This window comes from Hetaerina americana, unplaced genomic scaffold (genome assembly GCF_022747635.1).
Source record: "Hetaerina americana unplaced genomic scaffold, ioHetAmer1.1.p SCAF_1, whole genome shotgun sequence".
In the NCBI taxonomy this organism is placed as follows: Eukaryota; Metazoa; Arthropoda; class Insecta; order Odonata; family Calopterygidae; genus Hetaerina; species Hetaerina americana.
This window is the reverse complement of record NW_027286069.1, coordinates 118232606-118257123: the sequence shown is the minus strand read 5'-3', so window position 1 is coordinate 118257123 and position 24518 is coordinate 118232606. Positions and strand designations below refer to the sequence as shown.

The following is a 24518-nucleotide window of genomic DNA, read 5'->3' as shown; positions in this document are numbered from 1 at the left end:
TATACATGTATATATATGTATGTATGTATATATATATATATATATATATACATATATATGTATAATGTATATATATGTGTATGTATATATATATATACATATATATGTATACATGTATATATATGTATATATATATATATATATATATATATATATATATATATATATATATATATATATACACATACATATATAATAAACTGAACAATGGAGAACAAAAATGGTGAACACTGTTATGAATATAATTAAAAAAGCAATGAATGATGAAAGATTTATGTTGAAATCATTCTCATTATGTACAAACATGTTCAGCACCTTTCATATATTCTTTCAAAAATACAATAATTAATCCCACTCGACTATAAAATGATGAAACTTTATGCTCATCACTCATCATAGTTCTATCTTTACAACAAATGGCTAAAAGATGCAATAATGATATCCTTCTACAAAACATAACAGTTCATATATGTTAAATAAAACTTGATCCAATGCCTCATCATACCTCACATTCAAATTAAAACAAACACCATTTCCACATGGCACCATATGCATGCATAGGAAAATTCAATTTTACACAAGTAAATATAATTGATGATACATGAAATTCTTCACAATGAAGACAGTAGGCACATAGGAATTCTTGTTCTAGATAAAATTATATTTCACAAGAATGTGATAAATGATTTTTCAGATAATTTTCATGGGAATGTAGATGTATCTTAAGTTTGTTTTATAGGAATGTTTTTCAATATAAAAGAAGAAGTCAAGAGATATCAAACTTAATGGCAGTATTTTAAACCCGACAAAACAATATTTCTCCACTCGTACTATTATCACTCCAGTGATTTGAATTTTGGGTTTCCTTATTTTTTAACAATGCTACTTCAGTATTTTATTTCTTTATAATCCATGGTACTATTTCATACATTTCATTACTGATGGCATTTATTAGGGCTTATTAAAATGGACAGCTGGAATAAATCATAATAAAGGCTTGATCCAGAAGAGCACTTCATTGAATCCTAGCAGTAAATTCAATATTTTAAATAGCAAGAAAAGAGAGAAAATAAACACAATAATGACATAATTTAGACCACCAAAATACGCAACATGTTAATCAATCTGACCTCTCTGAGCTAGGACATTTAAAAGACACTTTTATGCGTATGGTTTGAGCGCATTTGAATTTTGTAAATAACTGCATTTCTGAAATATTCACGTGGCCATCCATCAGCGCCTTTTATATTTTTGTTTCATAGAATTCTTGAACGCATATTTTTTGTAGCAAAGGCACAGATGACCTTGTGAATATTTCACTAACAAATTTATTTTAAGTATTCACACGATCACAGGATGAGCTTTTAGAAATTGTTTAATTCTACACATTGATTAATGATCAGGGATGAAGTATGGCCATAAATTCATTCAGTTATAATTCACTCATTTTTTGGTTAAACCAAGTTGTATTTCATGTACCACGATGTTGAACAAGTGTGGATGAAGTGGGCTACCGTAATAAAAAGCAATGTCATTTATACCTGAATCATTTCTATTTTGGTGAAAACTATAAATTCCTTTCCCCTGTAATCATGCTTCTGTGCTATAAAATCAATTAAAAATAATTTATCGAACATTCATTAGCATTATTATTCCTGAGGCTGAAATTTCATACTGGGTCGACACCATTCTCTAAATAGTGTATTTAGTGCTGCACTAAAATGAAATGAAATTCTTAATTTATAAGTCATATTAACTTTCAATCTCATAGCTTGCTGCAGTGAAAATATCTCATTCTTCGAAATGAAGCACCATATTATGTGTTCCCTTGAAAGTGCATGCAATCAACAAATTAGGCTGGACTCGGGCATCATAAAGCAGTCCAGCGCTTGGACATTATCGTGTGGCCAAGACTTACACAATGCCACTGTGATGGCGAACAAGCCTTCATCCTAAGTAAAATAATGAAAAGAGGAGTTCAATCCAATTGCTGTGTTGTTTCAGTAAGCACCAGCAGCTTGGATTACTTACAAAGCAACACAACTATAAGGCATCAGTTGGATATGCCACGATCTAGTTTTTCAAGTTTTCATGGTGATTTTGAACTATCTGCTATCTCTGTCAGCACCAAAAAGAGGAAGAAGTCAATTTGTTAACTAATCTTCTTTCCTAATGTTTCCTTCTGATTTTTCGGGTACCAGATCTCTCTCCTCCTGGTAAAGGAGCCAGTGCCTGATGTGTGAATGTCAAAAGCCAAAGAGTTGGGCAACCTCTAACCTCTTATATCAAACCAACCTCGAGATTGACAACTGCAGTTGGTTGGTTACAGAGAAAATCATTTAAATATTTCTTCTGGCCTCATATTCCCTAACATTATTTGGAAATCTTTACAACCGGTTTGATAAATCAGATTACATTTTATTGCACATCTTTGGGGACTAAATTTCATAGATTCTTAAAGAGAGCCGTTTAAACAAAGAGTGAAGAAGTGTCGATGAAGCAATTCTTCAGGTTACATGTCTCACATACAATCCTTGGCAATGTGTGTCATGAGAATAAAGTAAAAATGTAATCATCTACAAGTGAAAAGACTAGAAATATTTGAAGCGATTGAAATGAAAAATAAATTGTGGAGAGAATAGTATGGACCACTGAGCCTAAATGTAACAACTCTGTGACGGGAAGTCAGTTTGGATTGTTTCGACATTGCAAGGACTCCGTTCTTATATCTTCCGATTAGGAAACGTATTTCTCTTTTCTACCACTTCTAACCACTTATATCCTATTCTTTACTGAGGTGTAACTTTCAAAAACTTCTAATCCTTAGCTCATTCCATCTTTGATTCATGGTCTCTTGGCATTTGTCAACCAGCAGAGAGCTCAGAAACGCCAATTTCATATTTTCAACTGAGTATCAGATCGTTTATCAAAAGCTTCAAACATCTGAACACACGATAAATATCAAGATTAACATAAAAAGAGACGTTTCAGGCGTGATATCAAGATTAACTAAAGCAAACCAAAGCGTCACTTTGATCAGAGAATTGCCAAATGGCTGTGCCGTTGGCAGTCATCTAAAAACTTAATCTTTCGTAAATCATATATTTTCATTACAACATTTACCTCCAAAAAGTAAAACTTTTCCCAGGCTGTAAATCACAACCTTAATTTAACATTATGTAATGAAGGATATTTCAATCTCGTTGAAGTTTTAATGTTCCACTTTGATTTATGTACCTTATTCCAAAAACTTGTAAGGCAAAAAAATGAAATAAATGTTAAAAAGTAAATTCTAAAAAAATTTAAAAACCTTGAGTGTGTCATCAATTTATTTCTTGTGTGGCAAATTAAACCAACCATCAAACTATCATCACCTATCAAACCAACCTTTGGGTTGATTTAATTTTTCAGCTCAAATTTTTTAATTGTTCATAAAAGCAATTTGATCACGCATGACTTCTACTTGATTTCATTGCCAATGAATGATAACAGTCACCTTCATACAGGCGTATGGGCTTTGGATAACCTGACGTATAGTCGTAAAAGTGGTCGTTTTACAAAAAATAAATGGCCACAATAAGTTGTTCAAACCTACGTACAACTATGCTAAGGGTATACATAGAGTTTCATGGGAAGACAAGTACTGAGGTTCTATTTTGAGGGTGTCCTTAGAGCTACCTTCATCCTACTTTCTGTCATGAACCAATTGATCCAATGGGTTATGCCATTAAACACCAATTCGTGAGTCCTAAGATCACATCCGGCCTTGGTCATGGATGTTGAGTTCGTATCACTCAGTTGAGTGACCTCATCAGAGTCACTGAAATAATATGATTACCAAGAATTTTGAACGACTTAAATTTCCAAATCAACAACAGTGTTTCTAAGCTAAATCACATTTTCTTAGTGGAACTCAAACACTAGGAAAATAAGTCTCGGAATGTGCCAAAGGAATTGAGTCCCTTTGTCGCCCACTGGAACTCTTCATCTATGCTTAATGATCATTAGCGATCATTTTATTTAATGCTGATGAATCAAAATTGAATCATGGCCTTGGGCAAAAAAATAGAAAATATCTCAATAGAACACACACTCACATTTTGAATTTTTCAATCTATCCAAATCGACCTATGATCAATCAATTACAACACTCAGTCACAGAAATTGTCAACACTGCTCATAATCACCTAAAAAGTTCCCCAGTGCCCAGCAATTCCAGCAAAAACTGATCCTTTTCAAAGGAATGAGGCCATCGCCATAATAAAGGAAATATTTTTCCAAAATAAGCATTTTTTTAGATTTCCTCCTGAGTAAATATATTATGAAATATGGAAAATACAATGTATTTTTGTACTGAAATCAGCATTGGGAACTTCACCAAGAAGAACATCAAGACACATTGAATTCAGTCAATGGCAATTCCTACTAACCTGCCTCAATCCTTTCACCAGATCTACACTCACCAAACTTCACATAAACTGTTCATTTACACATTTCCAGCAATACCTTTAGGCATTGACAGTGATTTAGTTCATTTCATTTTCTTCAAAAGACATTTTCTGATACAACCTACTGTATAAAAAGATCAGTATATTTTTCTTCCCTCAAGCTGATACTGAATTTCTCCAAGGGTTCTCTGCCTGAGCAGTCAAGAGCCATGAGGCCATCACAAGTGTGGTCTGCTCCCTTGCAACATCACATTTCTGAGAGCCATTGGGTACTTCAAATCAACAATGAAAACTCCTGTTTCACATCAATATGTCACCAGGGATATGCATCGGTTGACATCCATAGTACAAGTGAGAGTAACCATCCCTATATTATTATTTTCTAGCCAAATATCTGCTTACAAAAGAGACATTCTTTCACCAAAAACTATTCCTTAGTTCCATCTTTTGTAACTGATAACATAATTCCAAACGATGCCTGGGCATTCGAACATTTTATGGCCACTTGGTGATTTTCGCTCTCACATTTCACCTTATGCAAAGAAAATCTGTCATGGTTCGTGCATGAATGACGCTAGGTATTTTCTCTCCACTGATTTCGATGAAAATTGATTACATCCCGCTTAAATTAGCACCAAGCATAGGTTAACATTTTTGCTCCCAGCGCAAATCAGATGAGTGTTCCTAACACTTTGTTTTTTTATCACTGTGAGTGCCCCTACCAAGTGTTGTAAATATGGACGTAATGTGAGTCTACACTTTGACCTATTTTTTCCAGCAATGAAAACAGAAGAGCTCACACGTGGTGCACCTGAAGTCAATCCGTGACAATGGCAGACAAAAATAAAACCAGCAAGGGGTACAGTCAGAGAAAATGATTTTTCCGATGCGAATCTTGCACTTGAAGGCAGGGCAAACTGAAAAGATCATTTAGCACACCCACAAGCTGGCAGGCCTGAGACCTCCTTCTGGAAGCGCACCATCCAACGGCTGAGAGACTCAAACTTGCACAACGCCTCAATGCTTCAACTAACACACAATTCATCTAAGGAGCACTTTCAAAACAATTAACCAGCTGTTTTTACACCATTTGGGCAAAATCATAGAATAATAATGGAGAAGACAAATGATTATTAAATTAATATACTGGTGAACAGGAGAGACATTTTGTAATTCCTCATTCCCTTCAAATAGGAGGCAGAGTAAGGAATCCAACTAAAATTTCTTTCACAGCAATAACACAGAACCTGGGGACTAACAAAACCACACTTTGTGCACTACTGAAGACAGTTGATTCCATAAAAATATTGAACACACATTTTCAGTAAATGAAAATTTGAACATGGTGAGGATGAGAAACTGGATCAAGGGCAACACAAAACAAATGATTTTTACACACAAAGTGAAAAAGTATTGCTGATGGCACCTTTATGGGCATGTGGAAGACTCCCAAAAATGAATGAATAAATGTTTCCAAGCAGATCTCCACAAATAAACATCCACATCAAGGATTTTTCATAGGCACAATGAAAAAGTTTATCAACACATGAGAACAACAAATATACATCCTCATTAATATAATAGCCCATATACCATAGTATCACAAAAAACATTTTGGAAGCTTTACAACAATTGTAAAAATCACCAGTAACAAACCACCCACAGCCAGACTTTGTTCAGATCATCTCCCCAACAATACTCATCAAAGCACTCAGCACGATCAGCCAACAGTCAGCAGTACGCCCACATCAACTGGAACAACCACTTCATTCATTGCGGAGGATATTTTTTAGAAATGTGATTTCTGAGCAATTGTCAACTCTAATTTTGTATAAAATAATGTGTGGGTGCATTAGCATTTGTAAATGCAGAGCACAGCACTTCTCTATCCTATAGTCCTCCAAACATTTAACAAACCTAATTGGTGAATGAGCACTTACCACGCTTGCCTTCGGTCTTCCTTTTGGACGGATTTCAACAATTGGGGATTAATGGAACATTGGCATTAGTACCTTGTCCAGAGTCCATTTTCATCTCTTCTATAGTAGCGAGGGCGATTGTCAGGGAAGATTGTAACGGCTGGAAATGGATTGAGCTGAACATGTCGCAGAGTATCTCTCACCTACAAAAATAGAAAGTTTTTCGAAAAATGAAACACTAGTGCAAAGTGCAGGAGTGGCAAGTGCCTGTCCGTGTATGTAAACCCTGTCCTCCTTCATTAAAAGTAGGTGCTCTCGTCCATGAGAGAATGTCAAGGTGACTGTCAAAAGCTTCCATTGACAGAGAAGTCAAAAGCAGTTAATTTCAAAGAACCAAATGCCTTTCATGGTAAATACGCATTTATTTTGAAGAAAAGAAAATGCAGACCACTCTTCCATTTCAGAAGGTTATGTTGCAAGCAAACTGGCACGTCATATACATACATCCCATGCAACCTTTCGATCAGCAAGCCACCACAATAACGACAAAATTAATCTTCTGGACAAAAATATATTCCTCCTGAATGCATTAATTAATTCCATTTAGTCGTACAAACACCAGAGGTTTAGGTATAATTCCAAAATTCAAATCCTTAGTTTAATAAGTCATTGATTACTATGCATGTGCTAATACTCTGCCAATTCACTCACAACCAAAATGAAAAATTTTTTTAAAATTGAAATTTATATAATATAGCTGTTGATGAAAAAAGGTAACTGCAGGAATCTTCCCATTTATTCCCCTGCAAAAATTACTGGAGTTTAAAAATCTTGTACATTTGAAATTAGCATCTCAGAAACAGCTCGAGGGATAACTGGGATCAGGAGATGCAGAGCGGCAATGGGATGCAGAAGATGGTGATGGAGAGGAGGGAAGCGAGGAAGGGGGAGGAGATTAATGGACATGTCCTTTCCAATTTAGGGAGGTGGGAAGTATGCAAAGCTAAAGAATGAATTGTTGCAATGCATAGTGCATGGTTTCAGGATATTTTGCAACATGGTAGCCTGGGCTATGGACGGCATTAGTGTGCAGTGCCTGGGTACATTGAAAACCTAACCCAACTCGGTAGATTACTGCTGATAATAATTTACATCTGTAATCTCATTCTACATTGGTCGAAAATTAATTTTTCCGTACATCCCCATTATTTAACTAATTTTAGTGTTCCCAATGACACATTCCCAGTTTCATTACTTAATTCACAATCAGATATGATTTAGATGATAATAACTGGAAAGAACATTTTCAAAAGCCATGTTTTAATTCACCAGAAAAACCTAATGGTTGACTTCTTTGCATGAAGGTTGCTGCTGATGAAATTAAGTGGAAAAGCATAAATTTTGCAAGGAAACCTTGTACTTTCAATGCCCATACATACCTGAGACACAAAATGAGGAGGTTCAACATCTGGGGTAGTAGAGAGGGTCCGCAATATAAATTCATCAGTTTGCTGAAGCCAGAGGTCTACCCCCCTCATTGGTTCATAGTTGAATGGGCCTATTCTCAGGAGTCCCAAAGAACAATCGTATATATCCAAAATCTAAGAGAAAGTAAAGTAAAGGGTATAAGCTAGCAAAAGCGCAAAGTATGTGCAGCAACTTTCATTTCATCTGTCGTTGGCTGTTTAAATTCAATCAGCCCTTTTACCTGCCCAAAAAACAGGACTGGGCACACTCTTGAGAAATATTGCACAAAAATCAAATTTTTAGAAACTTTTATTCAAAGTGTAAATTATGGCTATTTTTATGCAGTTACAGTGACTCTTGTAAAATAATACCACAACATACACACAAATATTATTGGAAACTTTGAGGCATTTCGAACAGAGCCCCATTCCTTTTACACCAATGTTAGGTCATCTGTGGTCCTGCTTCGGAACTCAAAAGTGAGAAAGAATAGACCTAATAATTAGGGGTTTGAATCTTACCCAAGAATAACATTTTCTTTACCTCTAATTAAGTAAACAAGCAGAAATTTCATTAAAAACACAAAAATATATGTTTAACATTTAATCCAACAAATGTTGAAAGACAGTAAATCGATTATTTGGTTTAAGGTGAAATTGGAAAGCCACAGGGGTCTGAAAATATGATTTGATCCATTGAATTATTATAACTTGGTAGTGATTCATAACACTGTTATCCCATTAGTAAATATTTAGGCAGGAGTACTGTATTTCCTGGTCCATGAGATGCACTTCTTTCACTCCAAAATGCACCATAAAATCAGCCTGTGTCTTATGGGCTCGGGATATGTACACAGTAATGACTTTTACCTCTAAGTGCAAGCCGATTGGAGAGAGGGAGAAATACTTCCTATTTGGTATTCTCCCCTGTATCAGGCATAGAAAATTGATGCCTTGATTAAAAATTTCAATAATGTCACTGTTTTGATTCAGTAGCATGCAAGAGAGTTTTATTATTTCATTTAAAGTGCTTTCTAAAAAAATTCACAAATAAAACATGCATTTATACAACGTAGCACGTTTGGTGACATGGTAACTTAGTGTCAATTAAAATATACTAATGTTTTAATACCTGTAATTCACCAGCTACATATTTCATTACATGCTTATAGAAGTGGAAAATAATGTTTGACAAGGCAGTAGTGGTCCTTAAATATTATGAATACCTGCTGTCCTCCAGTGAGAAGTCTAGCATTCCTCAACTCCTGATCGGGCCCTTTGTCTGGAAAACTTGCAGGAAAAATTTCTCCAGTTTTCACAATAACACCTGTACAGAAAAAAACTTACAAGTAAGATCAGCAACTACACAAACCACACTTTGTACACTTGTTATTAGTGAGGTATTATGGTGCAGTCTTTATGATTTGCCAAGAGGTTTTGAGTCGGACAATTCACCAACTTAATTATTGTTTTGTAAAAATGAAAACGTTTGAAACCAGAGTAGCATTAAATCACCACAAAAGATGATATCTCAGGGTAAAAATACTAATGAGAAGCGACAGGTTCAAAGCCATTTTTTTTATATTCTCTGATCAATATATTAATCAATTCAGGCTGTTATACACAAGGCCAAGATTTGGAAATTTCAGGAATATTTTGTCTATGGGAATGCAAATATGATTTCTCACTTGGCAAAACCCAAGAATGAATTTGCATTTCTTTTGTTTAATAGCATAAAAACAAAGTGCATAAAAATTGGTCTCTTAAAAAAATAACACCTGCTTTAATAGAGGATCAAAGCACAAACAGCTCATTGGAGATAGGGCACTCAGTTCTCACAGATGCACGTATTTAATATTTCCAAGCATGACACAGACATTTTGATTGGTGCTCAAAATATCAATGATTTAATGAAATATTAAAACAGAGGAATTAAAGAGATTTCCAAAACTTGCATGCATCATATTAAGAAACGATTAACAATTTAATACACATTACCTTAAGCAACATCTGTAATTCCATTTCTTGTAATTAGTCTAATATTATTGCTTAACTCTATGCATTGTTTCAAGTTGGAACCATACACACTGGCTTCTCAGAGAGTCAGTGAAGATAACTAAGGATGTTATTTAAATAAGTAAGGGCTAATATTATGGCACAAGGTTAAACTTCTCAGCCAGCTAGTCATTAGATAAGTCAACAGACAATTCAATTCAAAAGACCATGTTATAACTATTTAATAAATGTTAAATACAAAAATGTGGGATATCAAATTCTTAGTTAAGGTCGTCAGCAGTGTCTTAGGTTCACATCTCATGCCACAGAACTTCCTCGGTTAATCTTGATGACTTAATGTGCATTTGAGGACTACAAAATATCAAGAAATTTCAAAATGAGCAAGAGTATAATTTTTTCCAATAAAATGCCATGATCATCTTTTAAGTGATTAAAAAACACTAATTTATAACACCAATAGAACGATAATATACATCATTTCCTAGAACACACTGATAAAGAAAACTGTGACTATGATTTGTCAAGAGGTTTTGAGGTAGGCAATTCATTACTTAAAGTAAAACACAAGTTTTCCCCCTGATATAATAAGCAACAGCTATTCACTCAATTTACACATTGTACATATTTAATGCTGATTACAAAAGTGATTTAATCTATTTTGTTGCTGAATAGCAACCTACGAGGGCGGTTCAATAAGTACCCGTGCTTGACGACAAAGGGCGTTCCTGAGGGAAGTTTATGTTACCATCGTGTGCTGCCATCTATCAAACATTGGTGAAACAAATTTCAGACTGAATTAAAGGTTAGTTTGGATTTGGCAGCCATTCGAGTAAGACGTGTTTCGTGGTTTTCGCTAAGATGGAAAAAGAGCAGTATCGTTCGGTAATTCGCTTTTTGTTTTTGGATGGGAAGAAATGCGAGGAGATAAAAGCAAAGTTGGATGCTGTTTATGGGGACACTTCGCCATCTATGACCACAGTTAGATATTGGTTCAGCGAATTTAAACGTGGGCGAACATCTGCTTTTGATGAGGAGCGACCAGGACGCCCGGCAGACGTGGTTACCAAGGAAATCATTCAAAAAGTCCACGCCATGATTCTCGCTAATCGACGAACGAAAGTGCGCGAAGCAGCAGAGGCCGTGAGGGGCGTGTCGACCGGAACGGCAATTAATATTTTACATGATAAGTTGGCGACGAAAAAATTGTCGGCCCGATGGGTGCCGCGATTGCTCACGGTGGACAAGCTGATCCGGAGTTTTACCCGCCAAACTATATGAACTACGTTATGAATTGCTGCCGCACCCCCCGTATTCACCCGATCTGGCTACCTTCGACTTTTTCTTATTCCCTAACATGAAGAAATGGCTCGCGGGAAAAAAAATGTAGCTCAAACAAGGAAGTTATCGCCGAGACAGAGGCGTATTTTGGAGAGTTCGACAAATACTATTTTTTGGAGGGGTTAAAAAATGGCCGGAACGTTGGGAGAAGTGCATCTTTCTAAAAGGGGACTATGTGGAAATATAGAAAAAATGTTTTTGAAAAAATGGTTTCTTCATTTCTAACATGGGTACTTATTGAACCGCCCTCGTATATATTTTATAACCCATCAATAAAAAAAATCCATTTAGAAATAATTATTGCAAAACAATGCACCAAGTTACAGGCAATAGAAAACCTACCAATATATTTTATAACCCATCAATAAAAAAACTATTTAGAAATAATTATTGCAAAACAGTGCACCAAGTTACAGGCAATATAAAAACATATTTCCCTCGGTTTATTGTGATGAATACATAAACTGGAATGCTTTTGAATCTTTTCATGAATTACATGGAAAAATCTTAAACATGATCTGATGCTCTGAGACACACAATAATTGCATCCAGACACAATAATTTTAAACATCAATGTTAATATTAAAAATTAGTTTTGACATTCAGCATTAATTTTCCTATGAATACATTACATCCAATTTCGGCAAAATATTTAGTTTTTGGAAAGATTTGGCCTTAGAATATCCAACTCCTTATTTTAGTATAGTCACATATAAAGGCTGTACATACAATACAATAATCATAAGAATTTACCAATGCCATATATAATGGGCCAATGTATGCCTCCTCTTATTGTTGTGTTCAATGAACAAACACAAGCTAAAGATAGGTCCACTTCCACCGGCTGCTTATGGAAGGCATCTGAAAAGAGGGTACAGCTTCATTAGCAGTAGTCTACCAGATTGAGTACGTTTTCAAAGGATACACTACATCTAAGCACTGACTAACATGACACAGAATACCCTTACAACTCATACTACATATTTTGGTAACTTATTATTTGATTCTACATACTTTCTACACATTTCCCTTAATTCTACCATAAATAACTATTCTTTACATTGCTTTCTCAGCATACTGCCCTCTATTAACATCTTCAGCATCCTTTCATTGCTTCCCAGTGCCTCCTCCTGCATCCACTTGTCTTGCTTATTTTTAACGTCTCCATAAAGCCGTTTTTCTTCCCCGACTATTCTCAGAATTTCATCGTCAGTTTTTCTTTCCATCCATTTTATTTTCTCCTTTCTTCTCCTCACGCACATACCTCAAAGGCCTCCAATCTACGCTTACCCTCCCACATCGATGACAAGTTTCTGAGCCATACAGAAATACTATACTAAAACTTCACTTGTCTTTTCATTAAATCTTTAATTTAGGTGCCCATCATTAACTTCTGTCTTTTTGCAAAGGCTCCTTTACCTAATATAATACTTATTTAAACTTGAGCCATTTAATGGAAAAATTGCCCTTTCTATTTCCCTTTGGTGTCATCATGCCTCAGATTACTCTTTCTCTTGGGCCAGGCAGCATGTGATACTAGAACAGTAAGGCCACAGGCATTCAATCGGGACAAAACACATCAAATAACCATGCTAATTGTTGCAATATGATGAAAATAACCATTTATCACAAATAAATAAACTCTGTGTAAGACATTTAAATGAAATCAAATCTTGAGACCGGATGAGATATGGAGATTTTTCTCATTAGAAGCAATTGTTTCAATATTCATTACTCATGTAATTTGAAAGAATAAGTAGCAATAAATAAATAAGACTAGCATAATCAATAGGCTCATAATGACTTTCCAAAAATATCTATCATCAGAGTCACATGAAAAAGTAACAATGTTCTAATTTACTGATCATTTGGATTCCGATATCTTTTCCTATTTATCGAAGCCACGACCAGTGTTGTGGCATCCAAAAGGGTAGGGCAATCAGCTACCAACCAAAGGTCCCACCACCAAAACCAAGGAGATGGCTTTGAACACGTAAAGCACAAAATCAGGAAATCTGATAAAACAAGCTATATGCTATTTTGGGGGGGTGGGGGGGAGAACTTCCTAGGAAATCACAGGTGTCACAGGGAAATGAACTATTACCCTCCCCCCTCCACTCTGAATTTCACATTTACAGTAGCATTCCTGCTCCTCCTAGGTTGAAGAATGTGATTTCATGTAATGATGGAAGCACTTATTCATTAAAATGTATCCATGCTTGTAGTTACATGCCAGAAATACAAAATCTTACACCGTATACTAAGAAGGGATTGGGAAGATTGAAATGCAATACAGTTCACCCAGTAGTTTACTGGTCGTGTGAAGATAAGAGCAAAACAATGTACTTCCTGACATGTTGAAACATAAATGGGTTGCATGAGAGCATATTTATGCTTCCTTTTTCAAGGGTACCAATGCAAAGCCCTCCTTAACACTAAGGGTAAAAATTACAATTGAAAATACTCTTAAGCTGTAGGTTGCCTCCCCTAATAGCTAGCAAAAAATAATGCTAGCTCTTTATCTCTAAATAAATTGAATATTAAAAATGATATGCTCACGCAAAATAGCAGCCAGGAGCTCCTCAGAGTAATTCCTTGGATCAGAGAAGCCACCAACCAGTGAGAGTGTTATCCTGCCTTCAGGGAAACCCACAGAGAGCTCCTGAATCTTGTGTAGCATTGCTGGAATGCCCTCTTCCATGCCCGTGCCATCCATGTGTGCCAAACATATGGCACCTGAACCTGAAACAAGAATTATTGTCACAGGGATAGATCTGAGTCAAACTTACCATTCAAGGGCTATTCAATACAATTTGGTTGCAGGCTGGCTATCCAATCAGCAGAAATAATAGGTACAAGGAAACTCGGTGAGACCCCATGACCCCCACCCTCCAACTCATGAACTGACTTCTTCCCCCTACGGCAAAAAAACCATTTGCACCTGGTCCATTTGGTATTTTTTTAAACTGATGCCAGAATGAAACCCAGGTTGTGAAATAAATAAAACTGTGTGAACACTAATTTTTACAGTGACATTTCACAATGAGGAAGTTTAAAAAAATTAAGTACAATACAAGTAAGTTTACCTAATGACATTGACCATTAAATATTTTGACTAGGTTCGGGTTGGACAATATTCTGGGAGACTTAAAATGATGCACGGCTGACTCAATGGACACCTGAACATCATAACTCAAACAACTTGGTTAGCCGACTAATACCTATAGGTGTACCACCTAATCTATTAAATCAATCAATTAAAACTCCTGAATAACCTCCCAAAATAACAAATGCTAACTGCTTCTTTAAGAACATCTTCCCTATTAAAACTTGGATTCTGCATTCCTAAATTTTGTGTCTTCCAGTTTAAGATTTACTCAGAAATCCCAAATTTCTAGTTTCTTATATAGCTATTTCTGGAGAGGTAGATATAAAAATAGCGGCCCCAGAGTAATTCCAGAGAATCACACCACCTCCAGACCTAACATGTGGCGAAGACACATTAGGGGCATCTGCAGACCTAAGTTAATGACATCTCTTACGTAAAATGAGTGGAAGACAATCTATCTTAATTCTACTATTAGGCATTTAAATATTAACAAAAATGTAAGTTTTCCATCAAGGATAATACAACATTGTTAATGGATTCAAAATGTAGTAAAACAAAGTAAATTCAGATTCAAATCAAACACTAAATAAAACAAAAATGAGCAATTGAAATTTAAATGCCAGAAGGAAGATTTGGATGCGAGACTTGAAAGAAAAAATTTGGATTTGATCAAATTTGGATTGAACCGATCCTTGTCAAAAAAGAATTAATATAATATTTAATTATTCAACACTCACCTGTATGCCTTAATACCATAACGATGCATATTGTGAAATCATCAGAACCGAAAATGGAAACGTTTTCTGAAATAAAAACCAATGATCTCAGTTAATTGAATATAAGTTGTAGTTTGTTATACTTTTGAAAGCAATAAAGCACCACAGTCACTCAGCATTTCACTCTTTTGCCAGTGATTTCACTAACTTGTAAAAGCTGAGCAGCCAAAGCTCTGTGTGCTTCAAAGGCTTAGTGCCTTCATTACTAACACCTATGCTAATAATGCACCTTACTCAGTCATCAAGAAAATAAAATGTAGCATTTCACTGTATGATAAATTAAAATAATCTTAATTTTAAGATCTAGTAACTCAATCATTTGAAATGGTAAAATTTAAAAAAAAACCACATTAAATCAATTAACATGCAATTCCTTTTAGAAACATATGTATTGTATAGAAATGAAATTATTGACTTGGTAATTCCACACACTTTATTCATGAACACGACCCAGGTTTCGACGTTGAAAGTCATCTCCAGGTGTTAGAAGCTTCTATGAGGACCACCTGGTGATGACGTTCAACGTCGAAACCTGGGTCGTGTTTTTTAAATTAAAATGTGTGGAATTACCAAGTCAATAATTTCATTTTGTTTCAATATCTTATGTAAATTCCATAAAGTTACACCGCAGACAATAATTTTTTAAAACTATGAGTTCTTATTGAAATTAAATTTATGCATACATTTTGAAATAAAAAAATGAGTTAAATTTTACACATATATTTAGCTAATATAGTGACTCATGCAAAGTTGAGAGTCTGAGAGGCCGTGAAAAATCTTTCAAATAAATGCTAAAATTAACATTCAAATCACTGCATATTACAAAGAGATCTTACTGTCATGTGGAAGGGTGATGACCATTTCCCTTTGCTTCAAATACAAGAGGCCAACAGGGCCAATTACTTTGACGGGCATTGAGAGGAATTGTGCTGCCGTTTCCTTGTACTCTGGGTGTGAGTCTAAGAGGGTGTGCGAGTCAATGGGGAGCTGACTTGGCTGGCCCCCATTTGGGTGATGGCTCGGGTGTGCCACACCACCAAGGCCATCCACGCCAGCCGAGTGGTGCTGTCAAGGCAAATTGGTAAATGACATCATACAGCCATTTAAAAAACACAGACTTAATAGCTACGCAAAAGAGCTATACCATCAACTGGAAAATATTCCCTTAGGATAACATCTAAGCTCATCCGTACATATTATGCATTGCTCTTAATTACATAAACCCAAGAGAGATGGATTATTACATAGATGAGCAACAGCCATTTGGGGCAACATGAATTCCTACACTTTCACTGTTTATGGGTTAGTTCAGGAGGAGATGAATAGATACAAATGAGTTGAGAAAAAAGGAAGGCAAAGCAAAGAGTTGAGAAAATATTGGAGGAAAATAAAACAAAAAAGGAGAAGGAACTGAAAGAGGTAGGTGGCCCCAAAAGAGCCCTATTGAAGAGATGGAAGAATTCATATTTCAACAAAATGAGGTTTTCCAACATTTGTAAACCATTTTCCAAATGATAACCTACATAATAATTTTTACAAGCTTACATAATAATATTACCTTTCATCAAAATAAAATTAGCTATGTTTACAACATTATTATGTTTCTTTACACCTTAAACCAAAAAAGTAATAAGTAATGCGCACACCCAAGATTCCACATAATTGAACTTACTGGTCATTATCATGGCAAGTTAAATGTTAGTTTTCAAAATTAAAAAGTAAATGTCACATATTAGTTAGCAGTAGTAGATAGTTCAGGACTGTGCATCAAAGTAAACTATTCCAAAATTGACATTCCTTTGAAAATATGGAGATGTTCCTTAGAATATAAGCTTCCACGGGTAATATTAATTGGTAAAATTAGTCTTACAGGTGACAATGTGCAAACATATTAAGATCAACAGCAAAAAGTTGTTGATATTAATACTTTTATGTTGTTTTACCGGGAATATTATTTTACCAAAGGGACAATCCATTATTTTTCAAGGCATTATTCCGCAAGTAACAGCCTTTCGAGTTAGTATAGCGGTGACTGTTGCCCCAGGATTATGGACATCCACGGAAGAAATACCCAAAGACATGAATCTTCAACTACATCACACCACGGAAGCGTACACCAGGACTTTTCTTAGCTTTCACACTTCTAAAGCATTAGAAAAGCAGTTGGGAAATTAATTTGCTGATTCAGTAATCTTTCCATAAAAATGGTAAATTAATCATAGAAATCGATTGTTTGCTGCTAACACCAGAAGTGCTAGAGAGATCATTTAGACTTTTTGCATTTCATCTCATCCCCCCCAATAACAATTCATAGCAACATTTGATATTGCATGTCTTTCAACGAATTCTAATCTCATACGCACAGTTTAAATCATTTTTTCTCAGTTTATGACCACGCAAAACATTTGCTGATGCACTTTAGAAAGTGCTAAAGAAATTATTTTGACTGCTTTCACCAATCATCCGATTGGTAAAAGCAGTCAAAATGATTTGGCATTTAAGAAATAAATGGACAAATTACCACAGTAACGATAACGCTGCATTGGGCCTCTTGGTTGTCAAGTAATCCAACAACCAGGCAGTGCAGTGAGAGTGCCAGCACATTTCCTACGAACATATCAAAATTTACACGCACCACACCATACTTCAATTTTATCAATAGGAAACAACACACAACAGAAGACTTCGTGATTTCCTGCACTGATATGTTAACCATGATTATCATGTGCATATTTTGAATAAGTCATGCAATTAAATGCAATATATGTCTTCATGGGCAGGACTTACGCAGTCACAAAGGCACAATCTTTTGAACTAATAAGACCCCAACATTTCATTTTCACTAATCTTCTTGGAAGCACTTGCCACGACATGCCCCACTTCTCTTGTTTCTCACATTACGTTCTAACACTAACGGAATTGCTACTTTTTTCTGGAGTAGGGATTCAGCATTCAAGGGCATTCGAACAACGCAACTAGTTTTAGCATTTCAGTTAATGGTTCGTTTCTTCAGAATTTTGACTGATTGGCTTCAGATTCTAAAATAAAGAAAGGAGCTTTGTAGATCCTTAACTCTGACCCTTGAGAAACACCTCCTTCGGACAGAAAAAACAAATTAATTTTTTTAACCATGATGTATACAAGAGGCTACCAGAGACCGGGTCAGTTCCAGCTTTGGCTTCAATAGCAATCGAATCAGTGCCATATTAATGGCTCCCCATCAATTTCCATGCCATTCAACTTCACACTTCCGGATTCATTGTTCACGAAACAATATAATTTTGAATAATTTTCTGCACAAACACTTTCAGGGACTTTACTGCACAAATCATTATCCACAAAAATTCACCTCTGACTCCAAAATAGTGTGTATATTCTATTGTGCCACTCACCCCATGCGTGTCAAGCTGTGTTTGGTGACCGAGCACTGGCCCATTGTGATCCAACGTCATTCCTAGAGTGGACCCACAAGCTGCCCCGAGGGTTGTGCCGTGGTGGAATGGGGAAGCGGGTGGAACCTGTGTGGGGTGCAGGTGGTGCGGGGGCGATGAAGAGGAAGACGAGGACGATGATGAAGGTAGGTTGCCACTGTTGGTTCCATTTTGCGCACCACCACTACTCGCATTTGAGTGGGCACCTTGACCCGGCAGGAGGCCATTAGTGCCCCCGGAATATCCTCCCAGCACCAAAACCATGGTGCTCTCAAGTATTTGGAAATCTACAGCAATTTCCTGAAAGAAATATGTGCTCATTTTAGTAATTACATCACGATGTGCTTTTGATGACATCATGTTCCAAAATACATGGCATCATGCTAAATTTACTCATTTTCAGCCACTGCCACTATAGCATGGAAATGCCTGCAGAAAGCATGGTGAATTTTAAGGTAGATGCAAATTAAAAGACAATATAATATCATCATAGTTAAATTTTACTTAGGACAGAGAGCACAGTTGTCCAACTCATGGCTTCCATTAATTGCCTCGTAATGCAATGCCTATCTAGTGCGACCTGTCCCGAACCACTCCGCTAACATTCTTCACAACATAACCGCGTAGAACTACCTTAAATGCCAATATTATGAGACTAAAGAAATTATATCTGTTCTCATTTTTAGTCAAAATATGTGAAGTCCATGTGAGCTATTCGGGGAGCATCTATTAACCTACTAACATCATTCCAAATGGTAAGTACGTAGTAGAGTAGGCTAATGCCGACACTGGGCTGCTCTCCACCCTTAATCCTTTCCTATCCTGATGGTGCAAATGCCCTTAGTTGTCCATAGCCTCCCCTGAAAACTAGTACCACTAATGGCACCGTGTCTAACAGAAATAACACAACAGTGAAGAGGAAACTATGTACACACTGGAGAAAATAAACTGTAACAAAATACCAGTAATGATTAAAAGAATCCTTCATCTATATCCAAGATGAATAAAATTCACTAAAAATAATGTTGTAATAGTATTTAATTACACTAAAACACTTGATTTTTTATGCAGGAAATCATGATCTCCATAAATTGACTGTTTTAGGAAAACACTTTTTTTTAATTTTCTACACGGACAGCATTCATCTGAATATTTGTAACGTGGCCTTAGCTCCCTCGTCCAAAATTATAACCGACTGATAACATTTCTTTCTATTTATCAAATCACTAATATTGTAGCAGGTTTTATTTTGTCCATACAACCTATTAGTGCAATTTTTTTATTTGTGCCACTGCTGGGGGTTAAACATATGAAAAACAGTTGACGCAGAGCATTAATAAAGAAAAATAATATTACTGAACAAAATCTATCAATACCACTATACAAGTCTTCTGTTGTAAAATACCATAACCATATATCAATTAAAAAAGTAACTTTCTAAAATAAGATACAGGTTAATGGTTTGAAGCCTGCCACTAACTCAATGACAGAATGGATGCTAGAACTCAAAAAAGCCTCATGGGTCCAAGTCAGCAGCAATGAGAGTCAGCCACATATGAAGTCATGTGATCTTTCCATCACTCATTAAATAAAAAAACACAACTCAAGAGACATTAATTAAACTTCACATGATTGAGCTATTATTCGTTTATGATGCTTTAAAGTTTACAATTATCCCATTTAAAATAATATAAGGATCAACAAAACCAGCTTTGACGCTTGGGGGTGATTTTCGTGCTCAACCGAGAAAATAATAGCCCCAAATCTCGCCAGTAAATTTTTGAATAAAAACACGAGGAATTTGGCGTTTATTGAATTGAATTGAGGGAATTCTCGATGGCAATGTGCAAATACCAAAACGCTAAATTGCTTCGGGATAGCAAAGAAAGAAAACTTCAGTGAACGGACGGACATAGAAGAAGCAATTGCGAGATGCGCACGACTGCCGAGGTCATTTCCGCCATCGAGGATAGGGCAATGATAGACAAGAGTGCGTGGTTAGGGCGAGGGGAGAAGAACTCGGGAGAGGTGGGTAGGTAACTCGACGCAGACGCTGTCGACGTATCGCACGTCTTCACACATTCATCGAACGGCCGGTGTGTTTGCTGTGATCTGCAAAATCTGCACACGAAAAGCGCATTAAATACAACAAATCAAATCCTGGATATTGAACCCGGAACCTCAGCTTTGAAGGCATACCGGTCACCGCACCAAATGAAATAATTTTGGGCCAAGAATACGCGACGCAACATCGCATTGGTTCCCGCTGCCAACTTATTCCGGCAAATGGAGAGAACTCACCCGACGAACTGATTCCGCAGAAGCGCCGACGGTTCGTTCGAGAGGGTAAGCGGCAGTGAAGGAGGCCTCGGTGGGGATTCGGCGGGCAGGCAATCCGAAGAATGGTTGGAAGAAAGGATGGAAGGCGGGGGCGGGTGATCCACGTCGCCGTTTGCCCGAATGTTATGTGGACGCGCGGCCCCGGAAAGGAATAAAGTATCGCACGAGAAGGACGCCGGAGGAGAAGGAGAGGGGGCAGGGAAGAGGAGCATCGTAGGAAAAAAAAGGAGAGACGCAGATATGAAGAGGCAGGGTTATCGGTTCCAGTCGGTGTCGAAGAAGCGTGGGAAGAGGGGTGGGATGACGGGGAGGGGCGGGCCAAGCAGTCGCGTCGAAGATAACGAGCTGCCCAAGAGATGCGATCGAGCTCCTCGGACGGCATCGGGGGCGCAATCACGGACCGAGAAAGCCAGCCAGCGATGAACAAGAAGCACAGAGCAATCCAAAAAGATCCAAATGGCAAGGCCGGATGGTGGGTACAACCTACCGTCCGGAACGGTATGCTATCCGGGGCCCCGATTTTGAAAAAGCAAACACTTATCAGTTGGTGTCAGACCTAAAAAGCATTCGAAACGACGTGTCAAATCTTTTCATTTATTGGAAGAGGGCAGGCAAAGGGGCATTTCCACGTGGGGCACCAAACTACCATGAGTAGGCCCGAAACAAGAGCCTTACCTAACCAGTTATTTCGAATACGTAACAAGACATTCAGAAAATTGGTTTATGGAGACCACGCTAAAGCGGACACTACACACTGTCCGCCTAGTTCATATCAACGCTTTCTAGGGTAATTTTGGAAAACGCTGGGAAACCGTTGTCGCTTGACACGAACGAATGGAAATCATTGTGATTGATCTTCGGCTGAGATTTGAGGGTACACTTAACGAGGAGGGAATTCGATGACAGGGAAGTTGAGCATGGCTTTACAAAAGAAAAGGAACTTTACTTTATAAAGAAAGGATCAAAAATTTAATATGGAGCATGGTTTTCGTGAGGCACGGAAACAAGTTCATTGAAGAAAAATGAGAGGCGCAGATTGAAGGCTTTTGAAATGTGGGAGTCGAGACGGATGGAAAAGGTGAAGTGGACAGAGAGAAAAACAAAAGAGGAGAGAGAGAGAGGTGATATCTGGGAGATATCCAATGGAGGCTTGGAAGATGGATGCAGAGAGTATTTAGATCGGCAGTGGGATGCTGAAGACCGATTAGAGTGAGGACGTGAGGCAAGCGAGGAAGGAAGTAGGCGGGATCGAAGAAGGGTTTAATTTGGTGTTATGTTTAGTTAGAAACAATCGTTGTTCAGTCAATTTCCATCCAAAACCTACCATCACAAGTGGAATATCAATTATGACAATGATGGATAGTTTTGGTTTAGGAGGGCGCCGAAGTGCGACACTCATTGCTAAAATGAGAAAGTTAATGCATAGGAATATGGAACATAATCAGGATGTCTTCGTTTAATATCCTGTTTGGAAATGGCGCTAGTAGAATAGAGATACACAAAGTAAATTAAATTACTACAGAATTTAATATTTTCACGGAAGTATAGCCGTCAAGTCAATATATGAACCAGACTGCACAAACACGGGAAGGGGATGGAAATTGGATATGGGCTACGATAAGACACCACAGTCCCATAGGGTTGCCTGTTATCGACAGTGCTTTCTCACTGAAGCGCTGAGAAGACGTCAGACGTGGGAGAGGAAGATGCAGGCAACATATTCGAGTCACATTTGTAGACGATGAAGCTCTGCATCAAGCTATCAGGCCGAGGTATTGCGGTCGTTGTCGGATGGTAACTCAAAGAACTGCGGGAGATTCCGCGACAATTACTTTAACAGAGCCATTCGCCATTATTCATTCAAATGCAGAAATGAAGGGCACGAGGACGCCAAATTCCAGCTTAATTGGTCAAAGCACTCGATCGGAAATCGAGAGATTCGGGTTCAAAACCCGAACAACGCGAATGACTTTAATACTTTAAAATTCTTGAATTCTATTCTAGAAGGCATTACAAAATCAGCGAAAGTAATAAAGGAGAGGGGAAGATAAATCATCAGAAAACAAAAGGAACAAGATTCTCAAGAAAAATGAGGGTTAATTTAAACATAAGGAAAAGGTAAGTGAAGGCAGGCATGGCGGGTAGAGCGTTGCGTGGATCCGGTCTTGGAAGGAAGAGGATGAGCGTAGATCGGGGGCTGGTGATGTGCAGGTAAGGAGAGCAATGGAGAGAATGTCGGACGGTGATGAGTAATGGAGGAGTGCTATGCGACGGCGACGGAGTGATACGAGGGCGGTTCAATAAGTATCCGTGCTTGACGACAAAGGGCGTTCCTGAGGAAAGTTTATGTTATCATCGTGTGCTGCCATCTATCAAACAACGGCGAAACAAATTTCAGACTGATTTAAAGGTTAGTTTGGATTTGGCAGCCATTCGAGTAAGACGTGTTTCGTGGTTTTCGCTAAGATGGAAAAAGAGCAGTATCGTTCGGTAATTCGCTTTTTGTTTTTGGAAGGGAAGAAATGCGAGGAGATAAAAGCAAAGTTGGATGCTGTTTATGGGGACACTTCGCCATCTATGACAACAGTTAGATATTTGTTCAACGAATTTAAACGTGGGCGAACAACTGCTTTTGATGAGGAGCGACCAGGACGCCCGGCAGACGTGGTTACCGAGGAAATCATTCAAAAAGCTCACGCCATGATTCTCGCTGATCGACGAACGAATGTGCGCGAAGTAGCAGAGGCCAGGGGAGGTGTGTCGACCGGAACGGCAATTAATATTTTACATGATAAGTTGGTGACGAAAAAATTGTCGGCCCGATGGGTGCCGCGACTGCTCACGATGGACAACAAGCTGATCCGGAATTGTTACCGCCAAACTGCATGAACGACGTTATGAATTGCTGCCACACCCCCCGTATTCACCCGATCTGGCTCCCTGCGAGTTTTTCTTATTCCCTAACATGAAGAAATGGCTCGCGGGAAAAAAATGTAGCTCAAACGAGGAAGTTATCGCCGAGACAGAGGCGTATTTTGGAGATTTCGACAAATCCTATTTTTTGGAGGGGTTAAAAAATGGCCGGAACGTTGTTAGAAGTGCATCTTTCTAAAAGGGGACTATGTTGAAATATAGAAAAAATGTTTTTGAAAAAATGGTTTCTTCATTTCTAACACGGGTACTTATTGAACCGCTCTCGTAGTTATAGATATGTAGATAGATATTGATTGATTGATTGAACCTGATTATATGACGTCTAAGCGTTGAATCTAGTAGTAAGAAACTAAAGAACAGTTGAAATATACATTGAGTTCTTCATTTTATGAACATGAACTTCCACAAAGTTGAGCCTGAGCCTAATTGAATAGCTAGATAGAGGTTGGGCGCAATTGGGACCTAATGGTCCCTTCCTTCATCAGTGACGGTGGTTGGGAGAAATTCGAACATACAGAATGAAGCGATAAGTACTTATAATGGGCGACTACTCGGTGAAATAGTTTTCCGATGCCGTCTTAAATCTATATAATCGGCAATCATAGGTGGTCAACTGATTAAAAATACGCCAAGGACCACCTCCAATCGCACGGATGTCCCTTAGCCTTGCACTACTGTCTCGTTGAGTTCTCCATACATTCTACCAGCCTTCATGCCGGCCAAAAGCCTACTTCTCCTTCC

At 37.5% G+C, this 24518-nt stretch overlaps 1 protein-coding gene across 2 annotated transcripts in view; it reads right to left on the bottom strand.

The window, feature by feature from the left end:
• Nucleotides 1–206: 206 nt before the first annotated feature.
• Nucleotides 207–24518, bottom strand: part of Ntan1 (N-terminal amidohydrolase 1) — a 37378-nt gene continuing 13066 nt past the window's right edge. Inside the window, exons 1-9 of one of the 2 annotated variants that reach the window (XM_071594705.1) lie at nt 20805–20860; nt 18465–18803; nt 15909–16137; nt 15034–15099; nt 13747–13929; nt 11941–12048; nt 9060–9160; nt 7807–7968; nt 207–6570 (exon numbers count right to left, since the gene is read on the bottom strand). In XM_071594705.1, coding sequence (XP_071450806.1) covers nt 6454–6570; nt 7807–7968; nt 9060–9160; nt 11941–12048; nt 13747–13929; nt 15034–15099; nt 15909–16137; nt 18465–18767 — 1269 coding nt within the window. In that variant the 5' untranslated portion in view covers nt 18768–18803; nt 20805–20860 and the 3' untranslated portion in view covers nt 207–6453. Of the gene's footprint in view, nt 6571–7806; nt 7969–9059; nt 9161–11940; nt 12049–13746; nt 13930–15033; nt 15100–15908; nt 16138–18464; nt 18804–20804; nt 20861–24518 lie in introns of those variants that run through there. The other variant, XM_071594704.1, reaches the window with a different exon arrangement.